Genomic DNA, 27811 nt, shown 5'->3' with positions numbered 1-27811 from the left:
GAAGTTGATGACAATTTACATTCTTCACCCATGGGGGTTCATTTCGACAGGACCGGAAAATCCCGTCAGAGGGAAGGACTGGTGAATTCCGTCCATAGTCTTTTGCTGCAGCCTCTTTCAGTGTTCTTCAGCAGACCTCCCAGGTTTTAGGGATCCCCATATTTTCAGCTGGTTGTGGTCATATAACTAATACTGATCTTGTCCACCCAGAATAATTTAGCTGCAAGCTCCAACCAGAATGACTTAGCTGCAAGCTATAGATATACAAATGTCAGCACAGTAGCACAGTGGTTAACACAGTTGCTTCACAGCTCCAGGGTCCCAGTTTTGATTCCTGGCTTGGGTCACGGTCTGTGCGGAGTCTGCACGTTCTCCCCGTGTCTGCATGGGTTTCCTCCGGGTGCTCTGGTTTCCTCCCACAATCTAAAAGATGTGCAGGTTAGGTGGATTAGCCACGCTAAATTGCCCTTAGCGTCCAAAAAATGTTAAGTGGGGTTACTGGGTTACGGGGATAGGGCGAAGGCGTGGGCTTATGTAGGGTGCTCTTCGCAAGGGCCGGTGCAGACTCGATAGGCTGAATGGCCTCCTTCTGCACTGTAAATTCTATGATTCTATGATAATGAAGATTCTTCACACTTACTCAAGATGAACTGGTTTCAGCTCAGCCCTCATTTGTTAGGGATCCACCCAGAACATCCCACCCCTCCTCCCCTGCCACCCTGGGTCTAGCTTTCGGAGGGGGAGACTACATAAAACAGAACCAGTGGTTCATCCACAGTCTTCACACCCACCTCCAAAGTGCCATCCATAGAACATGATTTGGGCAGGCACCAAAATCTGCTATGTATGTTAATAAATACGAAAGGGACAGTTCGGCTTGTTAAGAAGCCTATTGACTGAATAATATGCTGCACATGCCATAATACAGTTGGTCGGGCAGTCAGGCGGGACACTTTCTCAAGTCCTGCATGAATAAAGGCAGGCACTTCATTCAGAGGGTGACCAAAATGCATTGTAGGAATTCCCAACCCTCTTCCTTCCACATCGCCTGCTTGACACAGCTCCACACACTCCCTCTCCCCCCTCCCTGGGATTGGAGAGCCCTCTCCACACTAAATCCCTCGAGTTTACCTTCTCAGGGCAACCATATTCCCCTTCAATGTTCTCTCTGCAGTCCTGGCAGTGCCCATTACTTAGTTCACTTTAGCCAATTCAGTCTTCATACCCTCATTTAAATTTATGCAGTATCCTCATTTAAATTTAAAACTTTAGTCTTAGACCCATTCTCCCTCAAACTGAATAGGAAATTCAATCTGATTATTATCATTGCTACCTAGGTACGTCTTTAACATGAGCTCATGAATTAATCTTGTTGCACACTACCAGATCTAGAATAGCCTGCTCTTTGGTTGGCTCTAGAATGTGCTGCTCCAAAAACTATCCCAAAATCACTATAAACTCACATTCCCCCCAAATCTCTTGCCCAAAACCTGAACAACCCATGTCCCCTAGTCCTTGGACCATCTTCCAGTGAGAGCGGTTTCTCTGTGTCCACCTTATACAAACCTATAACAATTGTGTACACCACTACCAAATTCTATCTACCTTGCTTCAAGGAGAACAATTTTGGCTTCTCCAACGTAACCTCATCCCTGGGACCATTCTTCTAAATCTCTTCCACGCCCCATCCTTCATGAAGCATATCGACCCGAACTGGACTAGTTGTGGCCAAAACCAGAGCTTCATAAAGGTTCAGCATAATTTCTCTCTTTCTGTACTCAACTACTCTATTTATGAAGCCCAGGATACCATATGCTATGGTAACTAACTCTCTCAAACTATCTTGCCACCTTCAACGATCTATGCACATGAATCCCCAGATCCCTTTGTCTGTGCACAGTCTTTGGAACTTTGCCATTAAGTCTTTATTGCCTCTACGTATCCCTCTGCCATTTCCTGCCCATTCTACTAACCTATCTATGTCCTGTTGTACTGTCAATTAGTGTCAACCTCACTGTTTGCCTCACTTCATGCCCCTTTAGAGGACTAAAGGCTCGAATTCATGCCTAACAGATCACCATTAGCTGATCAGCTGTGAAACTAATGACTTCAGTCCTTTGGGACTAGATCAGATCATTAACACACAAACCAGACAGGTGGTAATGAAAATCTATTCAAATTTAACTAGCTACATTTTACTGGTTTCTGCATTATTTAAGGGACAAGAGTGGAACACGTTTTGGCTATTCCCTAGTCACGCATCTTTACATTTTCAGGTATTTTCGTAGGTTTTGTCTAACTGCAAAACTGATCGTCATCAGTCACTCAGTTCAGTAAACTGTGCAAACCAATGCCATCTGGTGGCAGAAAAAACATGTACTGTGACCGTTGAACTTTTTGCAGAAATAGATCTCTCATGTTTTTCCAATTTGGTAACTTTTACTGCACACACACACATACTGTGGGAGTAAATGGCCACTGAAACAGGTATAAATACCTTAAAGAAACTAATAATGGGTGACTTAAATCTTCACATCAATTGGACAAATCATATTGACAAAGGTAGCATGGAGGACGAGTTCATAGAGTGTGTATGTGACTGTTTCTTAGAACAATACATTTTGGAACCTATCAGGGAACAGGCTATTTTGGACCTGGTCAATGGATAATGAGATAGGTTTCATTAAAGACTTCATAATAAAGGATCATCTTGACAAGAGTGATCATAACATGGTAGAATTTTACATTCAGTTTCAGCGTGAGAAATGTGAATCCATAACTAGCGTCTTAAACTTAAATGAAGTCAGTTACAAGGGAATGAAGACAGAGTTGGCTAAAGTGGAATGGGGAAAATAGATTAAAAGCAAGACAGTAGTGAAGCAGTGGTTGCTATTTAAGTAGAAATTTCATAACTTTTAACAAAGATACAGTCCATTGAGAAAGAAAGACTCAATGAGAAGGATGCACTGCCCATGGCTAACTAAGGAAGTTAAGGATGGTATCAAATGGAATGAAAAGATGTACAATTTTACAGGCCAGATGATTGGGAAAACTTTGAAAACCAGCAAACAATGAGCAAAAAATAATAAGGGGAAGAATAGTATGAGAGAAAATTAGCAATAAATTTTTTTAAATAATAAAAGCTTCTACAAGTACAGTAAGTTCTTACTTAAATTTAAGGTTGTGATTTTCAGGAGCGCAACCACAAGTGAAATGACTAAGTGCTGGGGCTGATGTTCTAGTGAGCCGCGTAGCGAGGAAAGTAAAGAGAGTACAAATCTAAGAGCAAACCAGCAGATAAGGCAAGAAGCTACAAAAATAATAAAAGGCAAAAACGTAAGGCTCTGTTTCGGAATGCACGTAGCATACAAAACAAAACATGCAAATAGAAATTAATAAGTACAGTCTGACAGCCATTCCAGAGATATGGCTACAGGATGACATAGATTTGGACATGAATATTGAAGGATATGTGACATTTAGGAAGGACAGGAAGTTGAGAACAGGTGAAGGGATGGCTCTATTTGCACATTAGAGAGGGCTGACCTAGTTTTAGGAAGCCAGGATATAGAAGCAGTTTGGGCTGAGATGAGAAATTATAATGGCAAGAAGTCACTCATGGGTGTGGTGTACAGGCCCACTACGTGTAATTACATAGTATGTCAGAGTATAAAAAAAGATAATCGGAGCTTGTCAGAAAGGTTCTGCATAATCTTGGGAGATTTTACTCTATATATAGGTTGGAAAAATCAAATGGGAAAAGGTAGCTTTTATGAAGAATTCGCAGAATGTTTTCAGGATACTTTCTTCTCACTTCTTGTTCTGGAGGCTACATTAGACCTAGTGTTGTGAAATGAGATAGGATTAATTGATAACCTCATAGTGAAGACACATATGGTAGCAGTGATCATAATATGATTGAATTTTATATTCAGTTTGAGGGAGAGAAGACTGCGTCCAAGACCAGTATTTTAAAGTTAAATAATGGCGACTATGAGGGCACGAAAATGGAGCTTGCTAAAATGAATTGGCAAATATGTTTAAGTGATAGATCAACATTTAAAGGGATATTTCAGAATATACAGAACAGACACATTCCAATGAGAAAGAAAAATTCCAAGAGAAGGACCCATCATCTGTAGTTAACCAAAAAAGTTAAAGACAGTTTTAAACTGAAAGAAAAAGCATTTTTTGCACAAAGCCAATTGGCAAGTCAGAAGCTTCAAAAAGAGTGGGGGGGGGCGGAAGAGACAGACTGGCACAGTGGTTAGCACTGCTGCCTCATAGCTCCAGGGACAAGGGCTCAATTCCAGCCTTGAGTGACTGTCTGAGTTTGTGCATTCTCCCAGTGTTTCCTCCGGGCGCTCTGGTTTCCTCCCACAGTCCAAAGATGGGAAGGTTAGGTGGATTGGCTATGCTAAATTGCCCCTTAGTGTCCAAATGTTAGGTGGGGTTACTAGGTTTAGGAATAGGATGGAGGTGTGGGCTTAACTATGGTGCTCTTTATGGGCCGGTGCGGACTCAATAGGCTGAATGGCCTCCTTCTGCACTGTAGGGATTCTATGATTCTATGACCTCGGAACATCAAATAATGACAAAAGGATTGATAAGGAATGGAAAACTAGACAATGAGGGAAAGCTAGCTAGTAATATAAAAGGTAGAAAGTAACAGTTTCTATAGATATTTAAATAAGAAGAGTTAACAAAGCGAGCATTGGTCCTACAGAAAGAGTGTCTAGTGAATTGATAATGGAAAGTTGGACTATGGCGATGAATTAAATAGGTACCTTGTATCAGTCTTCACTACAGAGGACAACAGTAACATCCTAGAATTAGCTATAAATTATTTAATGGAAGCGAGGAAGTATCTCAGGAAAATTGCAATCACCAGGGAAGTGGTATTGAACAAATTGTTGGGTCTGGGGGCTGATAAATTCCCTAGTCCATAAGGATTTCATCCAAAGGTCTTGAAAGAAGTGCCTAATGAGAAAGTTGGCGCATTGCTTTTAATTTTCCAAAATTTGTTAGATTCGGGGAAGGTTCCATTAAATTGGAAGATTGCAAATGTAACTCCTCTATTCAAAAAGGCAAGGAGATAGAAAGCAGGAAACTACAGGCCAATTAATCCATCATCTGTCATAGGAAAAATGTTAGAAACCATTATTAAAGGGTTATAGCAGGCACTTAGAAAAATTCTAAGCAATCAGGCAGGGCCAACATGGTTTTGTGAAAGGAAAATCATGTTTAACCAATTTATTGAAGGTTTTTGAAGGAGTCACGTGCTGTGGATCAAAGGGAACTGGTGGATGTTCTGTACTTAGATTTCCAGAATGCATTTGATAAGGTGAGGTTATTGCCTAAAGAAGCTCTTGGTGTCAGGGGTAACAAATTTGCATGGATTGAAGATTAGCTTGCTAACAGGAAAAAGAGTTGGCGTAAATGATTGAGGCCCCAGCACTGATCCCTGTGGCACGCCTCTCGTCACACCCTGCCAACTAGAAAAAGGGAATAAATGGATGAAGGTTCTGAAGTATGGTGCTAAATTTGCTGATGGCACAAAGATAGGTAGGAAAGCAAGTTGTGAAGAGAATGGAAGGAGACTACAAAAGGACACAAACAGGTTAAATGAGTGGGCAGAAATCTGGCACATGGAGTATAATGTGGGCAACAGGGAAATTGTCCATTTTGATAGAAAGAATAAAAAAAGCTTATTATCTGAATGGTGAGAGATTACAGAGCTCTGAGATGCCAACACATCTGGGTGTCCTAGTGCACGAACCACAAAAGGCTGGCAATATAGGTGCAGCAAGTAATTAGGGAAGATAATAAAATGTTATTGTTTATTGTGAGGGGAATTGATTACAAAAATAGGGAGGTTATGCTTCAGCTGTAGAGGACATTGATGAAACCACATCTGGAACATTTTGGACCGTAATGGTCATTTAAAGAAAGATGTAAACGTATTAGAAGCAATTCAGAGAGGATTTACTAGACCAATACCAGGAATGGATGAGTTACCTTATGAGGAAAGGTTGGTGATGTTAGTTTGTACCAGCTAGAGTTTAGAAGAGTACGAGGCACTTGATCAAAACCTTTAAGATCCTGAGGTGTATTGACAGGGTGGATGTGGAGAGGATGTTTCTTCTGGTCAGTGAGTCTAGAACTAGGGGTCAATACTTAAAAATAAGAGGCGCAATTTTACGACCATGTCGCACTTAAGCGAGAACTTGACACAGTCGTTAGATTGCAGGAGAGGGCAAGATCGAGAACCGCATTGGACGCCAAACGGTTTGCGATCTAACCGGCCCACTCCGGTTGCCAAAATCAGGATCCCACTGTGGCATGGTGAGAAACCAATAAACACCAATAAAAGCTAATCTCCGTACAATTACTGGGAATGACCCCCCCCCCGATCTAACGGCCTCCTGAGCGAGTGGTCACGCGGGTGCCGATTAGTACACCTTTTTAAAAATGTGGAAGTTGGTGGACTGGCTGCTGTGGGGATCCGAGGAGGTGTGTTGCCATTTTTATTCCCGGGCAATGAGCCTGGGGGCACTGGGATTGCTGCTCCCGTGGGGGGCGTCCTCAGTCGGAGGGTAGGTGTCTCAGTGCCCGCGGGTCCACCATGCAACCCCTGTGTCATGTGTACCCGCTATGGGGGCAACCCCAGCCCATGCCTGTCTGGCCCACCAACCACCCACAACTCCCACTGACCGTGGAGACCTCTGGCCATCTGGCAGAAGGCAATTGGTAATAAAGAATTGGCAATCGTAGATAAGTGAGCACTTCCCACAGCCCAAGTGGATTACCGTGGGCAAGCGTGCCGTGTAGCATATGGGGATTATTGTCTAGCTTCCCAATCAGATTGTGATGCATGGACACTGTGCCTGAACATTGCAGGAAGCAACACCATGGATGCAGCAGCCAACATCCGAACACCCAGAGGCTGGGCCCAAGTGCCGAGGATATTTCTGTGACCAGAGGGTGGGTGTGTGCACTGGGGAGGGAACTAGCGTCCGGTCCAGGTAACGTTACCTGCGGGTGTCTGGTGTACAGGATTTGGGGTCCGGTGACCAGCGGCCTCTGCTGCGGCCAGGAATGTGGAAGGGGGAGCAATAGGTGAATGGCGGGACCCAGGGTGGAAGACACCGCTGGTTGTCAATATCTTACCCTCTCTAATTTCTTCCTTCCAGATAATACACGGGATGGATGATATCTTGGACCCCGTCGAAGTTGCCCTCGTGGTGCTGCTGGCAGGCCAGGTGGCCAGACGCTGGAGGCGGCGGCAGTAGCAGTGTCGACAGAGACTTGAGGTGTGGTCCCATGTGCAAGGCCCCGCCCCACACCCGGAGGACCAACTGGCCATTAGGACAGGGAGGGACGCAGAGGGGGAGGCTGGAGACAGCCCAAGTGTTCAGGCATCGCTGGTCTTTTGAACAGATAACGGACAGCGTGTGTCACAGCAGGCTCCGCCTCAACAAGAGGATGGTGTAACACCTGGACCATGTCCTTGCAGACTTGGCACCACGTGGAAGAGAAGGGTACCCAGTCCCGTTGGTGATCAAGGTCACCACAGTCCTCATCTTCTGTGCCTCAGGATCATTCCAGGGTTCGATCGGGGACTTGTGCGGCACCTCACAAGCTACACCCCACAGGTGCATGCGTGAGGTCATGGACGCTCTGTTTGCCCGGCTACATTAACCTTGACATGGATCAGGCCCAACAGGATACCCGGGCAGCAGGATTCCCCGCCATCGACGGGATGGCCCAGCTCCAGGGGGCAATAGATGGCACGCATGTCGCCTTGCGCTCACCGAGTGGTCAGGGAGGGCCCTCCATCAACAGAAAGGGGTTCCACTCCCTGAACATCCATCTCGTGTGCAACCACCACATGAAGATCATGCACGCGTGTGCACACTTCCCAGGGAGTGCGCACGACAACTACATCCTGGGGCAGTCGGCCATCCCCGGCTACTTCAAGGACCACTCCAAGATGGCCGGGAGTACCTTGGGGGATAAAGGGTACCCGCTGAGGACTTGGCTAATGACACCAGTACGGAGGCTGCTGACCGATGTGGAAACCCGATACAACGAGGCCCATGTGGCCACTCGGTCTGTCATTGAGCGGTGCATCGGACTGCTCAAAGTGCGACTAGGGGCTTTTCACAGTAACTTCATTGAAGCTTACTTGTGACAATAAGTGATTATTATTAATTATTATTATAAAATGCGGTTCCGATGCCTCTTCTGGGACGTGCGAGTTCCTCGGTAATGCCCACCTGAGACTGAGACATGCTCTGCAACACCTCTTAAAGGTCCACCTGGGACTGAGACATGTTGCAACCCAGCAACTGGGACTTGCTGTCAAGGCGCTCAGCCATGGATGTCAGACCGAGCCACGCCTTGTACACCACCACTCATGCTGCGGACGCTGTGCACCAGGCTCTCCACTGCGGTCGCCACCCTAGCAGTGTTGGCCTCAGTGCCACACATTGCCGGTGCCATTTCCTGCACCCATAACCTCTAGGACGCCTTTAATAAGCTGGATCCCCCTCTGAATATCACAGCTGCATCCTCTCAACTGCATCAGCTCCGGGTAACCCTGGTCCAGAGGCTCAGCATCTGACTGGGACCCAGCTGGATCCTGGGATCCAGCAGACCTCGGACTGCTGTCTTGCCTGGGGGTTCCTGCCTCCACCTGATGTGCATCAACAACTGTGTGCTGCTCACCAGAATGTGCCCTAGAAGCCTGACCATTACTGTCGGCAACTGAGGGGTGTGCCTCTGCACTGGTGCAAGGTGAGGATGACAGCTGTGCCGTGAATACGGTGGTCTCCTCAGAAACCCCTCCACGGTGTTGTCTTGACAGGCAGTGTCCTGCGGGGACACAGAAGTGGCATCGTGAGCCGCATGTGCCGTTCACCGTGGAGGGAGGCGAGGCTGGTGGGTGAAGATGGGGGCGGGGATGAGGGGCCGACGTGGTGACACTGCTGGTTAAGGATGGGCAGAGGTATATGGTGCTGGGCAGGGGTGCTGCCAGGCGCATGGTCATCAGGACGGGTGTGACAACCGACCCGTGTGGCCTGGTGGAGCTCATTAATCTTATGGCACTGGGTGCCGGTCCTCCTGGTCACACTCCCCAAGCTGACAGCCACTGCCACCTCCTCCCAGGTGACACTGGCTGTCCTATGGCTGACCCTCCGAGCCCCTCGAGTGAACAGGGAATCCCGTCTGGACTCGACCACAGCCAACAATCTGGCGAAGTCGGCATCCCCAAATCTTGGGGCCAGTCTCCTCAGTGGCATGGCTGCGAGCTGTGTGGGGTTTGCTCTGCAGGATTGGTTTAAGTGCTGCTCTCCCTTGTTAGCGGGAGGCTGGTGAGCGCAGTCCTGGCGAATCAGCCGGTGGGACCCTTTCGGCATGAAGCCCACGGGGACTCGTAAAGTGGACCAATTAAAATTTGATACTGGTGCCGGGTCGAGCATCAGGAAGCTCACGGCAGTCTCGTTCATTCCCACAGTTACAAACTTATCCATTAAATCCCGCCCCATGGGCTCTCTCATTTAGGACACAGAGGAGTAGAATTTCTTTCTCTCAGAGGGTCAGGAGTCTCTGGAACTCTTCCCCAAAAGGCAGTGGAGGCAGAATCTTTGAATATTTTAAAGGCAGAGCTGGATAGATTCTTTATTAACAAGGTGGTGAAAGGTTATCGGGGGTAGACAGGAATGTGGGGTTGTAGTTACAATCAGATTAGCCCTGATCTTATTAAATGGCAGAGCAGGCTCGAGGAACCTCCTCCTGCTCGTAACATTGGTTTCCATAAGAATCAATGTTAAAAATGTAGTTCGGTTCTATAGGACCTTCCTTATCAGAAAAAATATACATCCTCTAAGTTGAAATACTTTATATTGCTAAATTCCCACAAATAGCTTTTAAAATAAAACATGTTTAAAAACCTTTCTACTTAACAGTATCTCATGCATGTCATAGACTCTGCTTCCTGAACCGCCCACTCTCTGATCCTCCTAGTTGCTGCAAATCCTCCTCCTCCCCAACCCTTCAAGTTACTGCCTCTCCTCTCCCTGACCTTCAAGTTCTGGCCTCCACAGTTCCTATTGTTGCTAACTTTTGGTTGGTTCAATTGGCTCTGTTTTATAACCTTTGCTCTAGAGTCGCCAGGTATCTTTATGATACCGCCACGAGGTTCAAGTTCAAGTAATGATCAATAACTCAACACACCAATTAGTAAGATTCAAATCAAAGCACATTTATTATACACAGTAAATCGCTACTCATGCATAAACTCTACTTTCTTAGCTATTTCTATCACTAACAGGCCAATACTTAGCTTCGGACTGGCCCACCAGGTCAGGGGAACAAATGGCCTTTCGTTCGGGTTCTGAGTCTGCGGGATTCAAAAGCTGGTATGGACTGGTAGCTAGGAGCGCCTATCTCGTAGCGAGCGTTGACTTGAGACTTACGTTCTTTGGAGGCAGCTGGACAGGTCACTGTCAAGGGTTGGCTCGCGTTGCTGAGTGACTCTGTCAAGAGGACAATTTGAACCTTGGGGCTTTACTTTATAGTCCCCAGGGGCTTCCCGCCCTTCGGGGCGGACCCCGTACCTGGTTTCAAGTGATTGGACTTTGTTCCAATCGCTTGGTTCGATTCCTCCAATGCTGGAGCGGTTCCCTGATCGTTGGGCGGTCTTTAGGTGTCCGTTAATCTCTTTTGTGTTGGCTCCTGCTGGCGCCGAGGAGTCTGGCTTGGCCTTGTTTACCTTAAATGTTTTGATTGTTCCCAAGGATCGCTCATTAGTATGCAGATGGCTGCTACATTATTATGCAGATGGTTGCTGGTAGTGATGCTGTCTGGGTTTTTGCAGAGTCTAATACGCAGTAAACTTGCACCTGCTAGTTTTTGCCTGTGTTGGCCGAATTTCCCTTCAGCCTTTGCTGTTCTCCATCTTACGTCGGGAATTGGCCAACTCAGGTGGCTACACTATATCCATCTTCTCACCAAATCTTCCACTTCCTGACTCACCATCTCGCTGTTTGCCATCCTGGATCTGTGCTCCCTTTGAAGATGCAGATCCAATCTGAAGCCAGAGCTACATAGATTACATAGATTACATAGAACATACAGTGCAGAAGGAGGCCATTCGGCCCATCGAGTCTGCACCGACCCACATTAATCCCTCACTTCCACCTTATCCCCGCAACCCAATAACCCCTCCCAACCCTTATGGACACTACGGGTAATTTAGCATGGCCAATCCACCTAACCTGCACGTCTTTGGACTGTGGGAGGAAACCGGAGCACCCGGAGGAAACCCACGCACACACGGGGAGAACGTGCAAACTCCGCACAGACAGTGACCCAGCGGGGAATCGAACCTGGGGCCCTGGCGCTGTGAAGCCACAGTGCTAATCACTTGTGCTACCGTGCTGCCCCTGTTGTGTTGCTCTAATGTTGTGGAAGTGTGTGTCCCCATGGTGCAAAACTGCTGATATGGAACTGCTAAAATCCATGTTTTCTTTAACTGCTCCTGCCTCTGGATACAAGTGCTGCTCTCCCTTGTTAGCGGGAGGGTGGTGAGCGCAGCTCTGCCGAATCAGTCGGTGGGACTCTCATTTTCGGCATGATGCACATAGGAACTCGTAAAGTGGACCAATTAACATCCAGTTGGTCCAATAGTGGACCAATTAATCTGGGGCAGCACGGTAGCATAGTGCTTAGCACAGTTGTTTCACAGCTCCAGGGCCCCAGGTTCGATTCCCGGCTTGGGTCACTGTCTGTGCGGAGTCTGCACGTTCTCCCCGTGTCTGTGTGGGTTTCCTCCGGGTGCTCCAGTTTCCTCCCACAGTCCAAAGATGTGCGAGTTAGGTGGATTGGCCATGCTAAATTGGCCGGAGGTGGTGGTGGAAGCAGGGACGATAGTGACATTTAAGGGGCATCTTGACAAATACATGAATAGGTTGGGAATAGAGGGATACGGACCCAGGAAGTGTAGAAGATTGTAGTTTAGTCGGGCAGCATGGTCGGCATGGGCTTGGAGGGCCGAAGGGCCTGTTCCTGTGCTGTACTTTTCTTTGTTCTTTGTTCTTTGTAAATTGCCCTTCGCGTCCAAAAAGGTTAAGTGAGGTTACTGGGTTACGGGGATAGGGTAGAGAAGTGGGCTCGAGTAGGGTGCTCTTTGTAAGGGCCGGTGCAGACTCGATGGGTCGAATGGCCTCCTTCTGCACTGAAAATTCTATGATTCAATGAAACCAGCAAACCAACCCCACCCCACACTCTCCATCTATGCCAACCGAGCCAACTCATGCCCTCCACCCCTCATGACTCCTCATACCCTCCATGCTAATCTATGTTCCTCTATTCCACTCCCCTATGGCCATTTATAACCATCCTGACAATTTATGCCACTCTCCCTTACCCCATTGCCCTTTATAGTCTCAATGCCAACTTAGTGCCAACTTAAGCCAACATTTGCCCCCAATGACCATCCTTTGTCCTTCCACCTACCATGCCAATTTACCCAGTATCCACCATGGACAGGCCTCAGGACAAATGCTGAGATTTTAAAAAGCTAAATGTCTATGAATTCACTTTTAAAATAAACCCACCCATTGATGAAAATCCATTCATTACATTTAATTTCCTTTAATCCCTTATCAAAAAAACAAGCATTAGAATTCATAATCCCACTTCAGAGTGTATAACTACTTAGAGCGGTCACTCAAACTGAACTGACAGGAACCCACTATAATAATAGAAGATTGTGAAATCAGTCATGCAGCACTGATCCAGTAATCTGGTCAGATTCATCTACTTCAGCAGGAAGAACAGACAAGCAGAAAATTATTTAAATGGAGAGAGACAGCAGAATGTTGCAGTAGAGTGGGGTCTGTGTGTCTATGTACATGTATCACAAAAAGTCAGCATGCAGATACAGCAAAATTAGGAAGACAAATGGAATGATGACTTTTATTGCAAGGAGGATGGAGTATAAAAGTAGGGAAATGTTGCTACAGTTGTACAAGGAATTGGTGAGACCACACTTAGAGCACTGCGCACAGTTTTGGTCACCTGTTTTAATGCAGACTACTTAAGACCATAAGACCATAAGACATAGGAGCGGAAGTAAGGCCATTCAGCCCATCGAGTCCACTCCACCATTCAATCATGGCTGATTTCAACTCCATTTACCCGCTCTCTCGCCATAGCCCTTAATTCCTCGAGAAATCAAGAATTTATCAACTTCTGTCTTAAAGACACTCAACGTCCCGGCCTCCACCGCCCTCTGTGGCAATGAATTCCACAGACCCACCACTCTCTGGCTGAAGAAATTTCTCCTCATCTCTGTTCTAAAGTGACTCCCTTTTATTCTAAGGCTGTGCCCCCGGGTCCTAGTCTCCCCTGCTAATGGAAACAACTTCCCTACGTCCACCCTATCTAAGCCACTCATTATCTTGTAAGTTTCTATTAGATCTCCCCTCAACCTCCTAAACTCCAATGAATATAATCCCAGGATCCTCAGACGTTCATCGTATGTTAGGCCTACCATTCCTGGGATCATCCGTGTGAATCTCCGCTGGACCCGCTCCAGTGCCAGTATGTCCTTCCTGAGGTGTGGGGCCCAAAATTGCTCACAGTATTCTAAATGGGGCCTAACTAATGCTTTATAAAGCTTCAGAAGTACATCCCTGCTTTTATATTCCAAGCCTCTTGAGATGAATGACAACATTGCATTTGCTGTCTTAATTACGGACTCAACCTGCAAGTTTACCTTTAGAGAATACTGGACTAGGACTCCCAAGTCCCTTTGCACTTCAGCATTATGAATTTTGTCACCGTTTAGAAAATAGTCCATGCCTCTATTCTTTTTTCCAAAGTGCAAGACCTCGCACTTGCCCACATTGAATTTCATTAGCCATTTCTTGGACCACTCTCCTAAACTGTCTAAATCTTTCTGCAGCCTCCCCACCTCCTCCATACTACCTGCCCCTCCACCTATCTTTGTATCATCGGCAAACTTAGCCAGAATGCCCTCAGTCCCATCATCTAGATCGTTAATAGAGAACAGCTGTGGCCCCAACACTGAACCCTGCGGGACACCACTCGTCACCGGTTGCCATTCCGAAAAATAACCTTTTATCCCAACTCTCTGCCTTCTGCCTGACAGCCAATCGTCAATCCATGTTAGTACCTTGCCTCGAATACCATGGGCCCTTATTTTACTCAGTAGTCTCCCGTGAGGCACCTTATCAAAGGCCTTTTGGAAGTCAAGATAGATAACATCCATTGGCTCTCCTTGGTCTAACCTATTTGTTTTCAAGAAGAACATTCTAAAATGCAGTCCAATTGTGCTGGCTCATGGAAAGATTTACATTCAGTGATATGCAAATGTGTTTGAGCAGATACCCGACAGAAAATGCTATTCAGAAAATTAAAGCAATTTTGAACGCCCAAAGTGATAACTCTATCCCCAGTTTTCATGAGGAGTCATCTTCCACTGGTTTGCCTTTCTTTCTATGGCATTCTACCGTTCTGTCACCTCAGAGTCTAGTACAAGAACATAAAATGTGCAATGGCAAAAAAAATGTAATTGGCCCAGTATTGTAAAATCTACTCTATTGTGCAGCTTATCACACTCATTATCATTTGAAACCAGCCAATATTTCTGGTGTGGATTAGCACTGACACAAGCACAATGAACTGAGTAACCTCCTTCATTGCTGATAATTCTCAGATACTAAATGTACAAAAAAAAGAAGTAATAATTATACATATGAAATATCCACCCTCGTGAACCAAGCTTTTCTATTCTGTTCCTGTGTTTTAAATTAAAGTTACGCACCCTTGCGAACCAAGCTTTTCTATTCTATTCTGTGTTTTAATTTAAAGTTATGCTCCCTTGCGAACCAAGCTTTTCTATTCTGTTCCTGTGTTTTAACTTAAAGTTATACATGCTAAAATTAGTCTGCTCTTTAGCTTATTTGCTTAATCAGCACAGATTAAAATGCCATCAGTGTGCTTTACACTAAAATGGATGGAAGGGTTTAACCCATTCGCAAATTATGGATTACAAAATACAACATTGGTTGTGTCAACAGTTTAGACAGCAAGGAGCACAAACATTGTGCATCTCTAGCATGCTGTTTTCAGTCACGCAGTGACTCAGAACTTCCCAGCTTCCGAGCGCCATAAATAATAATAATAATCTTTATTATTGTCACAAGTAAGCTTACATAATAATAATCTTTATTGTCACAAATAGGTTTACATTAACACTGCAGTGAAGTTACTGTGAAAAGCCCCTAGTCGCCGCATTCAGCCACCTGTTCTGGTACAGAGAGGGAGAATGCAGGATGTCCAAATTACCTAACAGCACATCTTTTGGGACATGTGGGAGGAAACCGGAGCACCCAGAGGAAACCCACGCAGACACAGGGAGAACTTGCAGACTCCACTCAGACAGTAACCCGAGGCCAGAATTGAACCTGGGACCCTGGAGCTGTGAGCCAGCAGTGCTAACCACTGGGCAGCCACCGTTGTTTTAGACGGGGCAGAAGGTTAAACAAAAAAGAGGTGGGGGAGTTGCATTGCTCATTAGGGAGCAGATCACAGCTGTGTTGAGTGAGGACACATTGGAAGGATCTTGTAGTAAGGCATTATGTGTGGAGGTCAGGAGTAAGAGGGTGAAATCACAATGTTGGCAGTGTACTATAGACCTCCCAACAGCCCACAGAAGACAGAGAATCAGTTGTGTCATCAGATAATAAAATGGTGTGAAAAAAAGCAGGGTAGTTGTGATGGGTGACTTTAACTTCCCCCATATTGACTGGGAATACCTTACAGCTAGGAGCTCTGATGGAGAGCAATTTGTTAGATGTGTCCAAGAGGGCTTTTCGTTACAGTATGACAATCTAACCAGGGAGGGGGCCATACTAGACTTGGTATTGGGGAATGAGCCAGGCCAGGTGATTGATGTTTCAGTGGTGAAGCATTTTGGGCTTAGCGACCATAATTCCGTAAGATTTCGGGTAGTCATGGATGAGGACAAGAGTGGCCCACGGGTGAGGGTGCTTAATTGGGTGAGGCACTATTACATCCAAATTAGACAGGAACTGGGGAATGTGGATTGGGAGCGGCTATTTGAGGGCAAATCCACATCTGACATGTGGGAGACTTTTGAAGGCTAGTTGATTGAAGTGCAGGACAGGTATGTACCCACAAAAATGAAGGATAGAAATGGCAGTATTCAGGAACCATGGATGATAAGGCAAATTGTAAGCTTAGTCAAAAGGGAAAAGGAAGCATATGATAGGTCTGGGCATCCAAAAGCTGATAAAGCCCTTTAGGAGTCCAGTGATAGTAGGAAGGAATTTAAATGTAGAAATGGAAGGGCTAAAAGGGGCCATGAAAGGTCTTTAGCAAACATGGTCAGGGAGAGCTTGTTAGGTGAATTGGACATTCTGTATTCTCCCTCAAGTGTACCCGAACAGGCACAGAGTGTGGCGACTAGGAGATTTTCAGTAACTTCACTGTGGTGTTAATGTAAGCCTACTTGTGACACTAGTAAAGATTATTATTGTTTTGCATATATTCGGAGCAAGAAGGTAGCAAGAGAAAGAGTAGGCCCACTCAAGGACAATGGAGGGAAGTTGTGCGTGGAACCACAGAAAGTGGGTGAGATCCTTAATGAGTACTTTGTATCGGTTTCCACCAGGGCGAAGGACATGGTGGATAACGGAGCTCAGGAATAGGTGATAAGTGTGTGAATGCTCTTGAGAACCTTAATATATCAAAGGAGGAAGTGTTGAGTATCCTAAATTGCATTAATGTAGACAAGTCCCCATAATCGGATGGGAGTTAGCCCAGTTTACTGCAGAAGGCAACGGGCGAGATAGCTGGGGGCTTAACAGATATCTTCACATCCTCTTTGACCACAGGCGCGATTTCAGTGGACTGGAGAATAGCCAAAGATATTCTTTTGTTTAAGAAAGGAAGCAGGGATAATCCACCAAATTAAAGGCCAGTGAGCCTGACATCAGAGGTGGGCAGCTTTTGGAAAAGATACTGAGGGGCAGGAGGAAAATGGACTAGTTAGTGACAGGCAGTTTGGCTTTGTACTCATGGCTCACTTGAGTTTTTTGAAGAGGTGACAAAGAAAATTGATGAGGGGAAGACTGTGGATGTAGTTTATATGGACTTTAGTAAGGCGTTTGACAAGATTCCACATGGCAGACTGGTACAAAAACTAAAATCACATGGGATTCAGGGTGGGCTGGCTAGATGGATACAGAATTTGCTTGGTTATAGAAGACAGAGAGTAGCGGTGGAAGGGAGTTTTTCAGACTGGAAATCTGTAGCTAGTGGTGTTCCACAGGGATCAGTGCTGTTATAGTGTGGGACGCAGTGGTTGCTGAGTGTTTGCTGGGACGGTGAGTGAATTTAAAAATCTTATCGTTGGGGGTTTCCAACTGAATCCTGTCGGAGTGAGGACAGAGTGACTGCTGGGTAAGTAGTACAGATTTAAATTGTTCGCGCGGGCCCATAACAGCTGATTGCTGTTATAGTGCAGGACGCAGTGGATTAACATCTCGAAAACAAACTTGAAAGGTGAACCAACAGATTACTTACCATTATGGACAAACACAAGTTGACCATTATTTATATGATGTTGGGTGAAGTTGAGGATGTGTTTATTTGGAGAAGACTTTAGAGCAAGGTGACCATTGCTAGGAGGAGTGACAGAGTAGACGAGTTCTCCTGGGGAAGAGTCTTTATCTTCTGCATTCAGATCGTTTTTTGTTATCTCTGTAACTGAGCCCACCCAAACCTAAATGGGCAAAAAAAAAAGCAATAGTGAAATCATCATTTGCACCCATTTTTAATTAGTCGCCACAGAGTAAAATAACCTAATATTGTTAAATTGATTAAAGTAGTTACTGAGAAATGTAGCTGATTAGCACTCACAGTCATAAGTCAGACCACTTTAGTTGAAAGTGACACAATTGAACTATGGTTTATATTTTCTTTCTATCCTGAGCATAAAAATCATGGTTGTTTACATCGAGCTAAATACAGTGGCTGAATCATTATGACCACTGGCCAATGTTATTTCCTATTTGAGGAATTGTTTTAGTTGCGACTTTATGGTGAACTGAAATTTTCCAAGACATTTTAGGGACAATGAAATTGCAAGACCAAATTCCTCTCCATCTTATTGCTCTTGAGATGTTCCATGTAACAAAACATCTATCCCAATGAATATAGCAGAAAGGTGAAACCAAGTTGACACTGCCTATATGGTTTCTATCAAATCTGCATTATTGTGGATTCTGGTGCATTCTCTGAATTACACGGGGGTCTTTATATACGACATTCAAACTTGCATCCAGAAATACTAAGACTTAAATGTTGAAACATATTAACACTTTCCTCAAAGAATTCTGCTGGCCCGTGCTAAGGCTCTTCTGAAGGAAGTTGCACATGATAGTGGTTGATCGTGATTTCTGAATAGTGCTTCTATTCACAGAATTGTTACAGCACAGAAGGAGGCCATTCACCATGTCAAGTTTGCACCAGCTCTCAATTGAAGTGATTTACCTAATGCCACTTCACCCTGTAACCCTGCACATTCTTCCTTTACAGGTGACAACCCAATTCCCTCTTGAATGCTTCGATTGAGCCTCTCTTCACCACACTCTCAGTGAATTCCAGATCCAGATGGCTTGGTAACACCACTACTAACCAAGCTGGCCAAGTCCTAATGTACATAGCAGCTAGACTGCGGCAGGTGGTGAAGGAACCAACAGGAGGGGAAAAACATACTTGACCTCATCCTCACCAATCCATCTCTATCCAAGACAGTATCAGTATGAGTGACCACGGCACAGCCATTGTGGTGATCAAGTCCCGACGTCACATTGATGACACCTATTATGTTGTGTAGCACTACCACCTTGCTGAATGGAATAGATTTCAAACAGATCCAGCATCTCAAAACTGGGCATCGATCAGCAGCAGCACAATTGTAGACGACAACACGCAACTGCATGGCCCGGCATATACCCCACTTTAACATCATCAAACCAGTGGACAAGCCCTAGTTCAATGAAGAGCAAGACCGGAGCAAAATTAGGTGTCAGTTTGTTGAAGCTACAAGACAGGACTACTTGTGTGCCAAACAGTGAAAGCAAAATACAATAGACAGAGCTAAATGTTCCCGCAACCAACGGATAATTTCTAAGCTTTGCAGTCCTGTCGCATCCAGTCATGAATGGGGGTGAACAATTAAAAAACTAAAAGGAGGCAGCGACTCCACAAATACCTCCATCTTCAAAGATGGGGAGCCCAGCACATCAGTGTAAAAGGTATGGATTGAAGCATTTGGAACGTTCTTCAGCCACACGTGTGGGCAGCACAATTGCTTCACAGCTCCAGGGTCCCAGGTTCGATTCCCGTTTAGGTCACTGTCTGCGTGGAGTCTGCACGTTCTCCCAGTGTCTGCGTGGGTTTACTCCGGGTGCTCCGGTTTCCTCCCACAGTCCAAAGATGTGCAGGTTAGGTGTATTGGCCATGGTAAATTGCCCTTAGTGTCCAAAATTGCCCTTAGTGTTGGGTGGGATTACTGGGTTATGGGGTAGGGTGGGGGTGTGGGCTTGGGTAGGGTGCTCTTTCCATGAGCCGGTGCAGACTCGGTGGGCCGAGTGGCCTCCTTCTGCACTGTATATTCTATCTGTGAAGTGCTGAGTGGATGATCCACTCGGTCTCCTCCGGAGCTCCCGGGGATCACAAATGCCAGTCCTTCAGCCAATTCGATTCACTACACGTGATATGAAGAAATGGCTGAAGGCACTGGATACTGCTACGGCCATGTGCCCTGACAATATTCCGGCTATAGTACTGAAGACTTGTGCTTCAGAACCAGCTGTTCCCTTAGCCAAGCTGTTCCAGTAGAACCACAATGCTGGCATCTACCCGGCAATGTGGAAATTTGCCAAGGTATATCCTGCACACAAAAGCATCTGAAATCCAACCCAACCAACTACCGCTGTACGGCATTAAGGAGCCCAACAGAACTGGAGTCAATGGGAATCGGGGGACAACTCTGCACACAACAGAAAGTGGCTTTGATGGTTGGAGGTCAATTATCTCAGTTCCAGGACATCACTGCAGAGTTCCTCAGGTTGTGTCCTAGGCCCGACCACCTTCAGCTGCTTCATCAATGACCTCCCTTCCATCATAAGGTCAGAAGTGGGGATGTTGACGGATGATTGGACGATGTTCAGCACCATTCCCGACTTCTCAGACACTGAGGCATCCATGTGCAAATGCACAAGGACTGTATTATACCCAGGTTTGCGCTGACAAGTGGCAAATGACATTCACGCCACACAAGTGCCATGCAATGATCATCTACTACAAGAGAGAATTTAATCATCAATCCATGACATTCAATGGCATTACCATTGCTAAATCCCCCACCAATCTCCTGAGGGATACCATTGAGCAGAAACTGACCTGGACTTGCCATACAAGTGCAAAAGCAGGTCAGAGGCTAAATATTTGCAGTGAGTAAGTCACCTCCTGACTCCCTAAAACCTGCCCATCATCTATAGGGCAATGGTCAGGATTGTGATGGCCCATTGCTAATTGCCCTTGGCCTAACGACTATTTATATCGCTGTTCCTTCACTATGGCTGGGTCAAAATCCTAAAACTCCTTCCCGAATAGCACGGTGGGCAATAAATGCTGGTCCAGCTAGTGATGCCCATGTCCTATCAATAAACATTTTTAAAAATCGCATGGGCACATCAGGCCCGTGCTAAGGCCTCTGGTGTCTCAACTTCCATGTCCTCATCGCGCTCACCCCTCTCACCATCCTCTTCACATGGCCACATGCAGTTCCTCCATCTCTCATTGTGTCAGGTCCCTCCTTAGAGTCAGGTTGTATAGAACACAGCAAACCATGATGATGCAGGAGAACTGCTAGGAGGGTTGGGGGGGGGGGGGGGGGGGGGGAAAGAGTACTGGAGTGCAGCATCTTACTGGTCCAAACATCCGAACTGCAGGTTCAGCATGCCAATTGTCTGCTTGACCAAGGAGTGTGTTGCAGAATGAGCAGCCTTGTGTCTCGCCTCTGAAGCCCTTTGTGGCCATGGAACAGGCGTCATTAGTCATGTATGTCTTTTGCAGGTAACCTCTGTCTCCAAGGATGCAGCCCTCGATGTGGTACCTATGGGTGACTCAAGATGTAAGCGTCTTGGAAGCTCCCAAGCTATGTTGGCCCGCATAATCTGCATTTTGTGGTTACAGATCAGCGACACATCGAGAGTAATCCGTTTCTGTTAATGAATCGTTGTGGATGTTGCCAAGGAGCTCTTATAGGCGCATGTGTGCAGCCTGAGGCACCCTGTACCTGTGGGAATCCAGAGATCACTGAAAATCCCACTGCTCTGGACAGGCCGGCTGGCTTCATCCAGGGAGAACTTCTCGTAATTGTGTGCTGTCATGAGAAAGGAGTCGGTCACTTTTCGGGTGAATTCATGAGCAGATGCTCAAGATATTCAACAGAGGTACGCAGTAGAGCCCTGGAATAAGCTACTCACAAAAACCTTCAGTGCGACTGTCACCATTAGAGCCATTGGCAAAGGATGGCCTCCCAGTCCCTGTGGAGTCAGATCGTCCCAAAGAATGTGGCTGATGTGAGCCCCTACATGCCTTGTCACGTCAAGGTGCCTATGGCACTGTCTCTCGCTCATCTGTAGCTATTAGAAGCATCCTTTTTACACCCTTGGTCATGGAATGGGTCTGTGAGCCTCAGCTTCAGGGTCTTGAGGGGCTCAGCTGGAGCATGTTATTCATGGTGAGGCTCTTCTCTTTGCCCAGCCTGACCGTGACGGGCCCGGTTTCTCTTCCTCAGTTTCCTGATAGCCAGAAAAAGGCAGCATTACCTTTCCATCCATTATCCACACCTGCTCGTCTCCGCGGAAATGCTGAACAAATACATGAGCGAACATAACTCAGCAACAGTCACCTTAATTTCACAATATAAAGAGTAATTGTGAAGCTCTTGGATTCTCCTCATTCCAGCCAATCCATCCCCAGATCATCCCTTGCAGCTACAGCACTACCTTACGGATCACGGTAGGGTTGCCCCTTCCCCCAGCCCAACAACGCCCCAGGCATAACAGTGCTTTCACAAAGGATCTGAATGAGTGCAAGAAGGCGATATCAGCCCCAGTCTGGGCACTGACAGACTAAATTAGAGCACATCCCGAGCATGCACTACTTCGAATGTTAATCAAGGATGCATGCAAAACCTGAACCTGCCGCCTGTGACATCTAGAGGTCTTTGGGTATTAGGGATATACACTTTGGGCGTGGACCATTTACAGTTGGATCTTTGCACTTTCCTAAGAAAGGGACAAAGGCTCACTGGAACCCAATTCAATAATGGCACCAATCCTAATTTGATTCTCACAAGATGGTGCACAAAGCCCTTGAATTGGCAGCAGAGCCATCCGAACATTTCTCAGCTGAGCCATGCTCTACATTAGCTGAAGCAGGGATCAGTCGGAAGCCCCTTCAATCAGCCCAAACATGCAATCGTCGACTCCTCCCACAAGCCTTTTGAGCCTTCCCCCGGTAATTTCTTTCATATCTGATTTTTAAACTGCGTTACTGGATCAGGTTGTGAAATGGTACTACTCAGATTTTACTGTGAGACCAGCTTCCAACACACCCCAGTAATGTGCAAGTCCCTCCCAGTGTGCTGCAGGATCATAAAGTGCAGGCTGCCTTTATCCAATCACTCTCCTTTCACCCCCCTCTAATCCTTGGTGTTGCTGTTGATATCCTTCTTTCCCCCGCCCCTGTGAACCATTTGATGTGTATGTGCTGATGCCCCAAGTAGACCTGATCCCTCTCCCATCTCAAGGCCCATTACATTGTGACTGTCTCTACAGAGACACGCCCCATGATACCATTGAGTGCCACCTCCTGCACCTCCCCCCCCCCCCCCCCCATTGCTTCGTCATCTGCTCCCTACCTTCAGGCTGCAGATGCCTCCTTTGACTGTGTCCTCGTGGCCCAGTTTGAAGCCACCAGCCCCAGGACTGACATGTGTGAGGGACTGGGCCAACTTGCACACTATGCTGGGCATGACGGAGACACGACAGACAGGCCTTTTCCCCCTGCCTGCACTGTGACCAAGACAGGCATGACAAGCACATCCTTCTAAATTGTGGTGCATTGCCCAGGACTATGTATGTCTTCTGGCCCCGACTACTTGACCACACCACAACTAACCCCCCCCCACCCCGCCAAGTCACATGTCTCTGTGCACTCTTTCCCCAGTCACACCCCCCCGCAACCCCAAGTAATATATCTCTGTGCACCCTTTGACCCAGTCACACCCCTCCAAATCCCAAGTCATATATCTCTGTGGATCCTTTCACTCTTTGTTGCAATCCACAATCTCCCCCACAAACATGGCTGTGCTTTCCAGCATCTTCATTTGCCTCTGTTTTGGCTCCAACCCCTCCTGCCCCCAATCAAGCCTTCCTTTGCTTTCAACCACACCACCCCCACCCTTGCCTTCCCGTCAATCTTGCCTGGGTAAGTTCTGTGAAAGTTGATAAGGTTGCCAATGACATGCATTTTGCCAGGTTCATGTCAGTTATATCCAGTCGTGATTTGCGCCAGTCTAATTACCCACTGATGTGGTGGTTTAATCTGAGTGTGTGTGTGGGGGGGGGGGGGGGGGGGGGGGCGCATGATTCCTGCCAGCTGGGTTTTTAATAAGTATTCATGAGAGTCAAAGACATGTAGATGCAGTTCCCAAGTAGAGGGCAAGTCAGGAGCAGAACATTTCTAATTATTTTCATGCTGGCGAGAAACTGATTTTTGCCGCACTCCAAATTGTCTGGTCCCATCTTCCATGATGCTCCTCCTTAGAGATTGGAAAATCCCACCCAAAAGGCCAGACAGTGGCACAGTGGTTAGCACTGCTGCCTCACGGCGCCAGGGACCTGGATTCAATTCTGACCTCGGTTGACTCTCTGTGTGGAGTTTGCATTTTCTCCCCGTGTCTGTGTGTGGGTTTCCTCCGGGTGCTCCGGTTTCATCCCACATTCCAAAGATGTGCTTGTCGGGATGGATTGGCCATGCTAAATTGCCCCTAGGTAGGATTTTGGGATAGAGTGGGGGATTGGGCCTACGCAGGGTGCTCTTTCAGAGGGTCAATACAGACTTGATGGGCCAAATGGCCTGCTTCTGCACTGTTGGGTTTCTATGATTTCCATACCGTTCTGATGAACAGGCATCCATCTGAAACTTGCACTATGTTTCGCTCCACATATGTTGGCTGATTTAGAGTATTTCCAGCATTTGTGTTTTTATGTCAGGTTTCCAGCATCAGCAGCGTTTTTGCTTTTGTATCTCAATCTTGTCATGCTGGCAAGTTTCCCTACATACGTAGTTTACCATGGAATGTTCTGATAAAAAGCTGCAATATAAATGAAAATTCTTGAATTTTAATGAGGAATGCATAATCTGTTCCTCTTTTATAATGTATAATGAGCCCCCTGCTTTTTATACATGTGTGCTTGCACCTATTTCTTAAATATTTGTCGAGATATGTTATTCTGCTTTTCCGCAAGGCTTTTAATATACAGATTTAGATTGCTATAATGAAATAAACAACCCAGACCCATAATTGTCCCAGTCTCAGCATTACGCAGAATTTATATTTGGTAATGCACTGAGTCAGCACAGACAGCAGATATAAATGTACTTTAAATGCCTGTGGTCATTATTGTACTTCCTAACATAACTATAGAAAAAGGCTGTGGTACTACACCAAAGTGAAATACTGTAGATACTGGACATCTGAAAAAGGGACCGAAAATGCTGGAAATACTCAGCAGCATATGTGGAGTAGAGCTGTGTGAACATTTAAGGTCGATGACCTTTCATCAAAACTTTCTGATGAAGGGTCATCACAGCCTGAAACTTAATGCTTTCTTTCCACCAATGCTGTCTGACCTGCTGACTGGCATTTTATGCTTCTATCGCACTAAATACCGTCACATGGTTCTAATTTCCTACAAACAGTAGTCCTAGAGAACTCCAACTCACAACCTCTTTAGCCCTTCCAACTTTGGTTGAACCCTACTTATGCTCAACAGACAGTGGAAATTTTCTTTCAAGGCAATTCTAATCATTTTTTCAAAAGCTGCCTAACCATACAGAAAGTAATTTTGGGAAGTATTTACATAGAAACATACATAGAAAATAGGAGGAGGCCGTTCAGCCCTTTGAGTCAGCTCAACCATTCATTATGACTGATCATCAAGTTCCACACCCTGATCAGCCTTCCCCCCCATATCCCTTCACCATTTAGCCCCAAGAGCTATAACTAATTCCTTCTTGAAATTACACAACGTTTTGGCTTCAACGACTTTGTGGTCGTGAATTCCACAGATTCACCACTCTCTGGGTAAATAAATCTCTCCTCACCTCAGTCCTAAAAAGTTTACCCCTTATCCTCAAACTATGAACCCTAGTTCTCGACTCGCCCACCATTGGGAACATTCTTTCTGTTAGAATTTTGTAGGTTTCTATGAGATCCCCTCTCATTCTTCTAAATTCCAATTAATATAATCCTAACCGATTTACGTCTCTCTTCATATGACAGTCCCACCATCCTAGTAATCAGCCTGGTAAACCTTTGCTGCACTCCCTCCATAGCAAGAACATCCTTCCTCAGACAAGGACACCAAAACTACACACATGGCCTCACCAATGACCTAAACAATTGCAGTAAGAGATCCCTATTCCTATACTCAAATCCTCTCGCTATGAAGGCCAACCTACCATTTTCCTTCTTTACTGCCTGCTGTATCTGCGTGGTTACTTTCGGCGACTGATGATCAAGGACACCAAGGGCTCGTTAGGTATCCACCACTCTCAATTTACACCCATTCAAATAATAATCTGCCTTCCTATCTTTGCTACCAAAGTGGATAACCTCACATTATCCACGTCATACTGCATCTCCCATGCATATGTCCACAGCACAATGGGTGTACCTATAACTCAAAGACTGCAGCAGTTCAAGAAGGCAACTCCCCACCACCTTCTGAAGGGCGACTAGTGATGGGCAATAAATGCTGGCCTAACCAGCGACACACACATCCCGTAAATTAATTTTTTTTAAATCCTCACTCAGCCTGACCAAATTCTGCTGAAGAATCTCTGCATCCTCCTCACAGTTCACCCTTCCACCCAACTTTATCATCTGCAAATTTGAAAATACTACATTTATTTCCCTCATCCAAATCATTAAATATGTGAAAAGTTGGGGTCCTAGCATAGATCAGTGGTACTAGCATAGATCCCGGTGGTACTCCATTAGTCACTGCCAGCCAATCAGAAAAAGACCCATTTATTCCAACTGTTTTGCTTCCTGTTTGCTAACCAGCTTTCTATCCATCGCTAGACCCTACCTGTAATCCCATGCACTTTAACTTTACATAGTAATCTGCTATGTGAGACCTTGTCGAAAACCTTCTGAAAGTCTAAATAAACCACATCCAGTGGTTCGCCCTGCTCAACACTACGAGTTACAGCTTCAAAGAATTCTAGTAGATTTGTAAAGCATGATTTGCCCTTCGTAAATCCATGATACTTTGTCCTATTACGCCACTGTTTTCCAAATGCTGTGCTATTAAATTGTTGATAATGGACTCCAGCAACTTCCCTACTACCGACGTTAAGCTCACTGATCTAGAGTTCCCTGTTTTCTCTCCACCTTCCTTTTTGAATAGCAGGGTTATGTTAGCTACTCTCCAATCTGTAGAAACCATTCCAGAGTCCAAAGAATTTTAGAAAATGACCACCAATAGATCTATTATTTCTAGGGCCACTTTCTTATGCACTCTGGGATGAAGATTATCAGGCCTTGGAGATTTAGCCACCTTCAATCCCATTAATTTCGCAAAAAACATTTCTTTGCTAATACTAATTTCCTTCAGCTCCTCACTAAAACTTGTGTTTCTCAGAACTTCCTGTACATTATTCATGTATTCCTTTGTCAAGACAGAAGCAAAGTACGAATTTAGTTCCTCAGCCATTTTTTGGTTCCCTGTAATGAATTCCCCTGTGTTTGACTTTAAGGGGCCTACATTACTTTTTATCAATCTTTTTCTCTTTGGATACATATATAAACTTTTACAGTCAGTTTTTTATGTTCTCCGCCAGCTTACTTTCAAATTGTATTTCCCTTTCTTAATCAATCTCTTTAGCCTTAGCGGAATTTTAAACTGTTCACAGTCCTCAGGTCTATGCTTTTTCTTGCTAATTTGTATGCCTCTTCTTTGAATCTAATACTATGTCTAATTTCCCTTGCAAGCCATGGTTTGGCCACATGTCCCTTTCTACTCTTGTGCCAAATATGAACGAAAAACTTTTGGAGTTCACCTATTCATTCCTTGAATGCCTGCCATTGCCTGTCCACTGTCCTTCCCTTCAGTAATGTTTCCCAGTCCATCATAGCCAACATGCCACATACCATCATAGTTACCTTTATTGAGATTCATTAGCTAACTCACGATCCACCTTGATAAAGAATTCTATCATATTGTGGTCACTCATCCTAAGGGTTCTCCCACAATTAGATTGCCAAATAATCCTTTTTCATTGCACAGACCAAGATGGCCTGTTCCCTTGTTAGTTCCTCAATTTATTGGTCCAGAAAACCATCCCATATACACTCCAGAAATTCACTGTGACTAATTTG

At 45.6% G+C, this 27811-nt stretch overlaps 1 protein-coding gene across 2 annotated transcripts in view; it reads right to left on the bottom strand.

Annotated features, from left to right (window-relative positions):
• LOC140409020 (chondroitin sulfate proteoglycan 4-like) overlaps positions 1 to 27811 on the bottom strand; it is a 192539-nt gene that overhangs the window by 110128 nt on the left and 54600 nt on the right. For both annotated transcript variants that reach the window (XM_072497047.1, XM_072497048.1), the window contains one exon: positions 17644 to 17842. In XM_072497047.1, the coding sequence (XP_072353148.1) occupies positions 17644 to 17842 (199 nt within the window). The remainder of the gene's footprint in view (positions 1 to 17643; positions 17843 to 27811) is intronic.

The sequence above is a fragment of the Scyliorhinus torazame genome, chromosome 3 (genome assembly GCF_047496885.1).
Source record: "Scyliorhinus torazame isolate Kashiwa2021f chromosome 3, sScyTor2.1, whole genome shotgun sequence".
Classification (NCBI taxonomy): Eukaryota; Metazoa; Chordata; class Chondrichthyes; order Carcharhiniformes; family Scyliorhinidae; genus Scyliorhinus; species Scyliorhinus torazame.
This window is presented reverse-complemented; position numbering and strand designations above follow the sequence as displayed.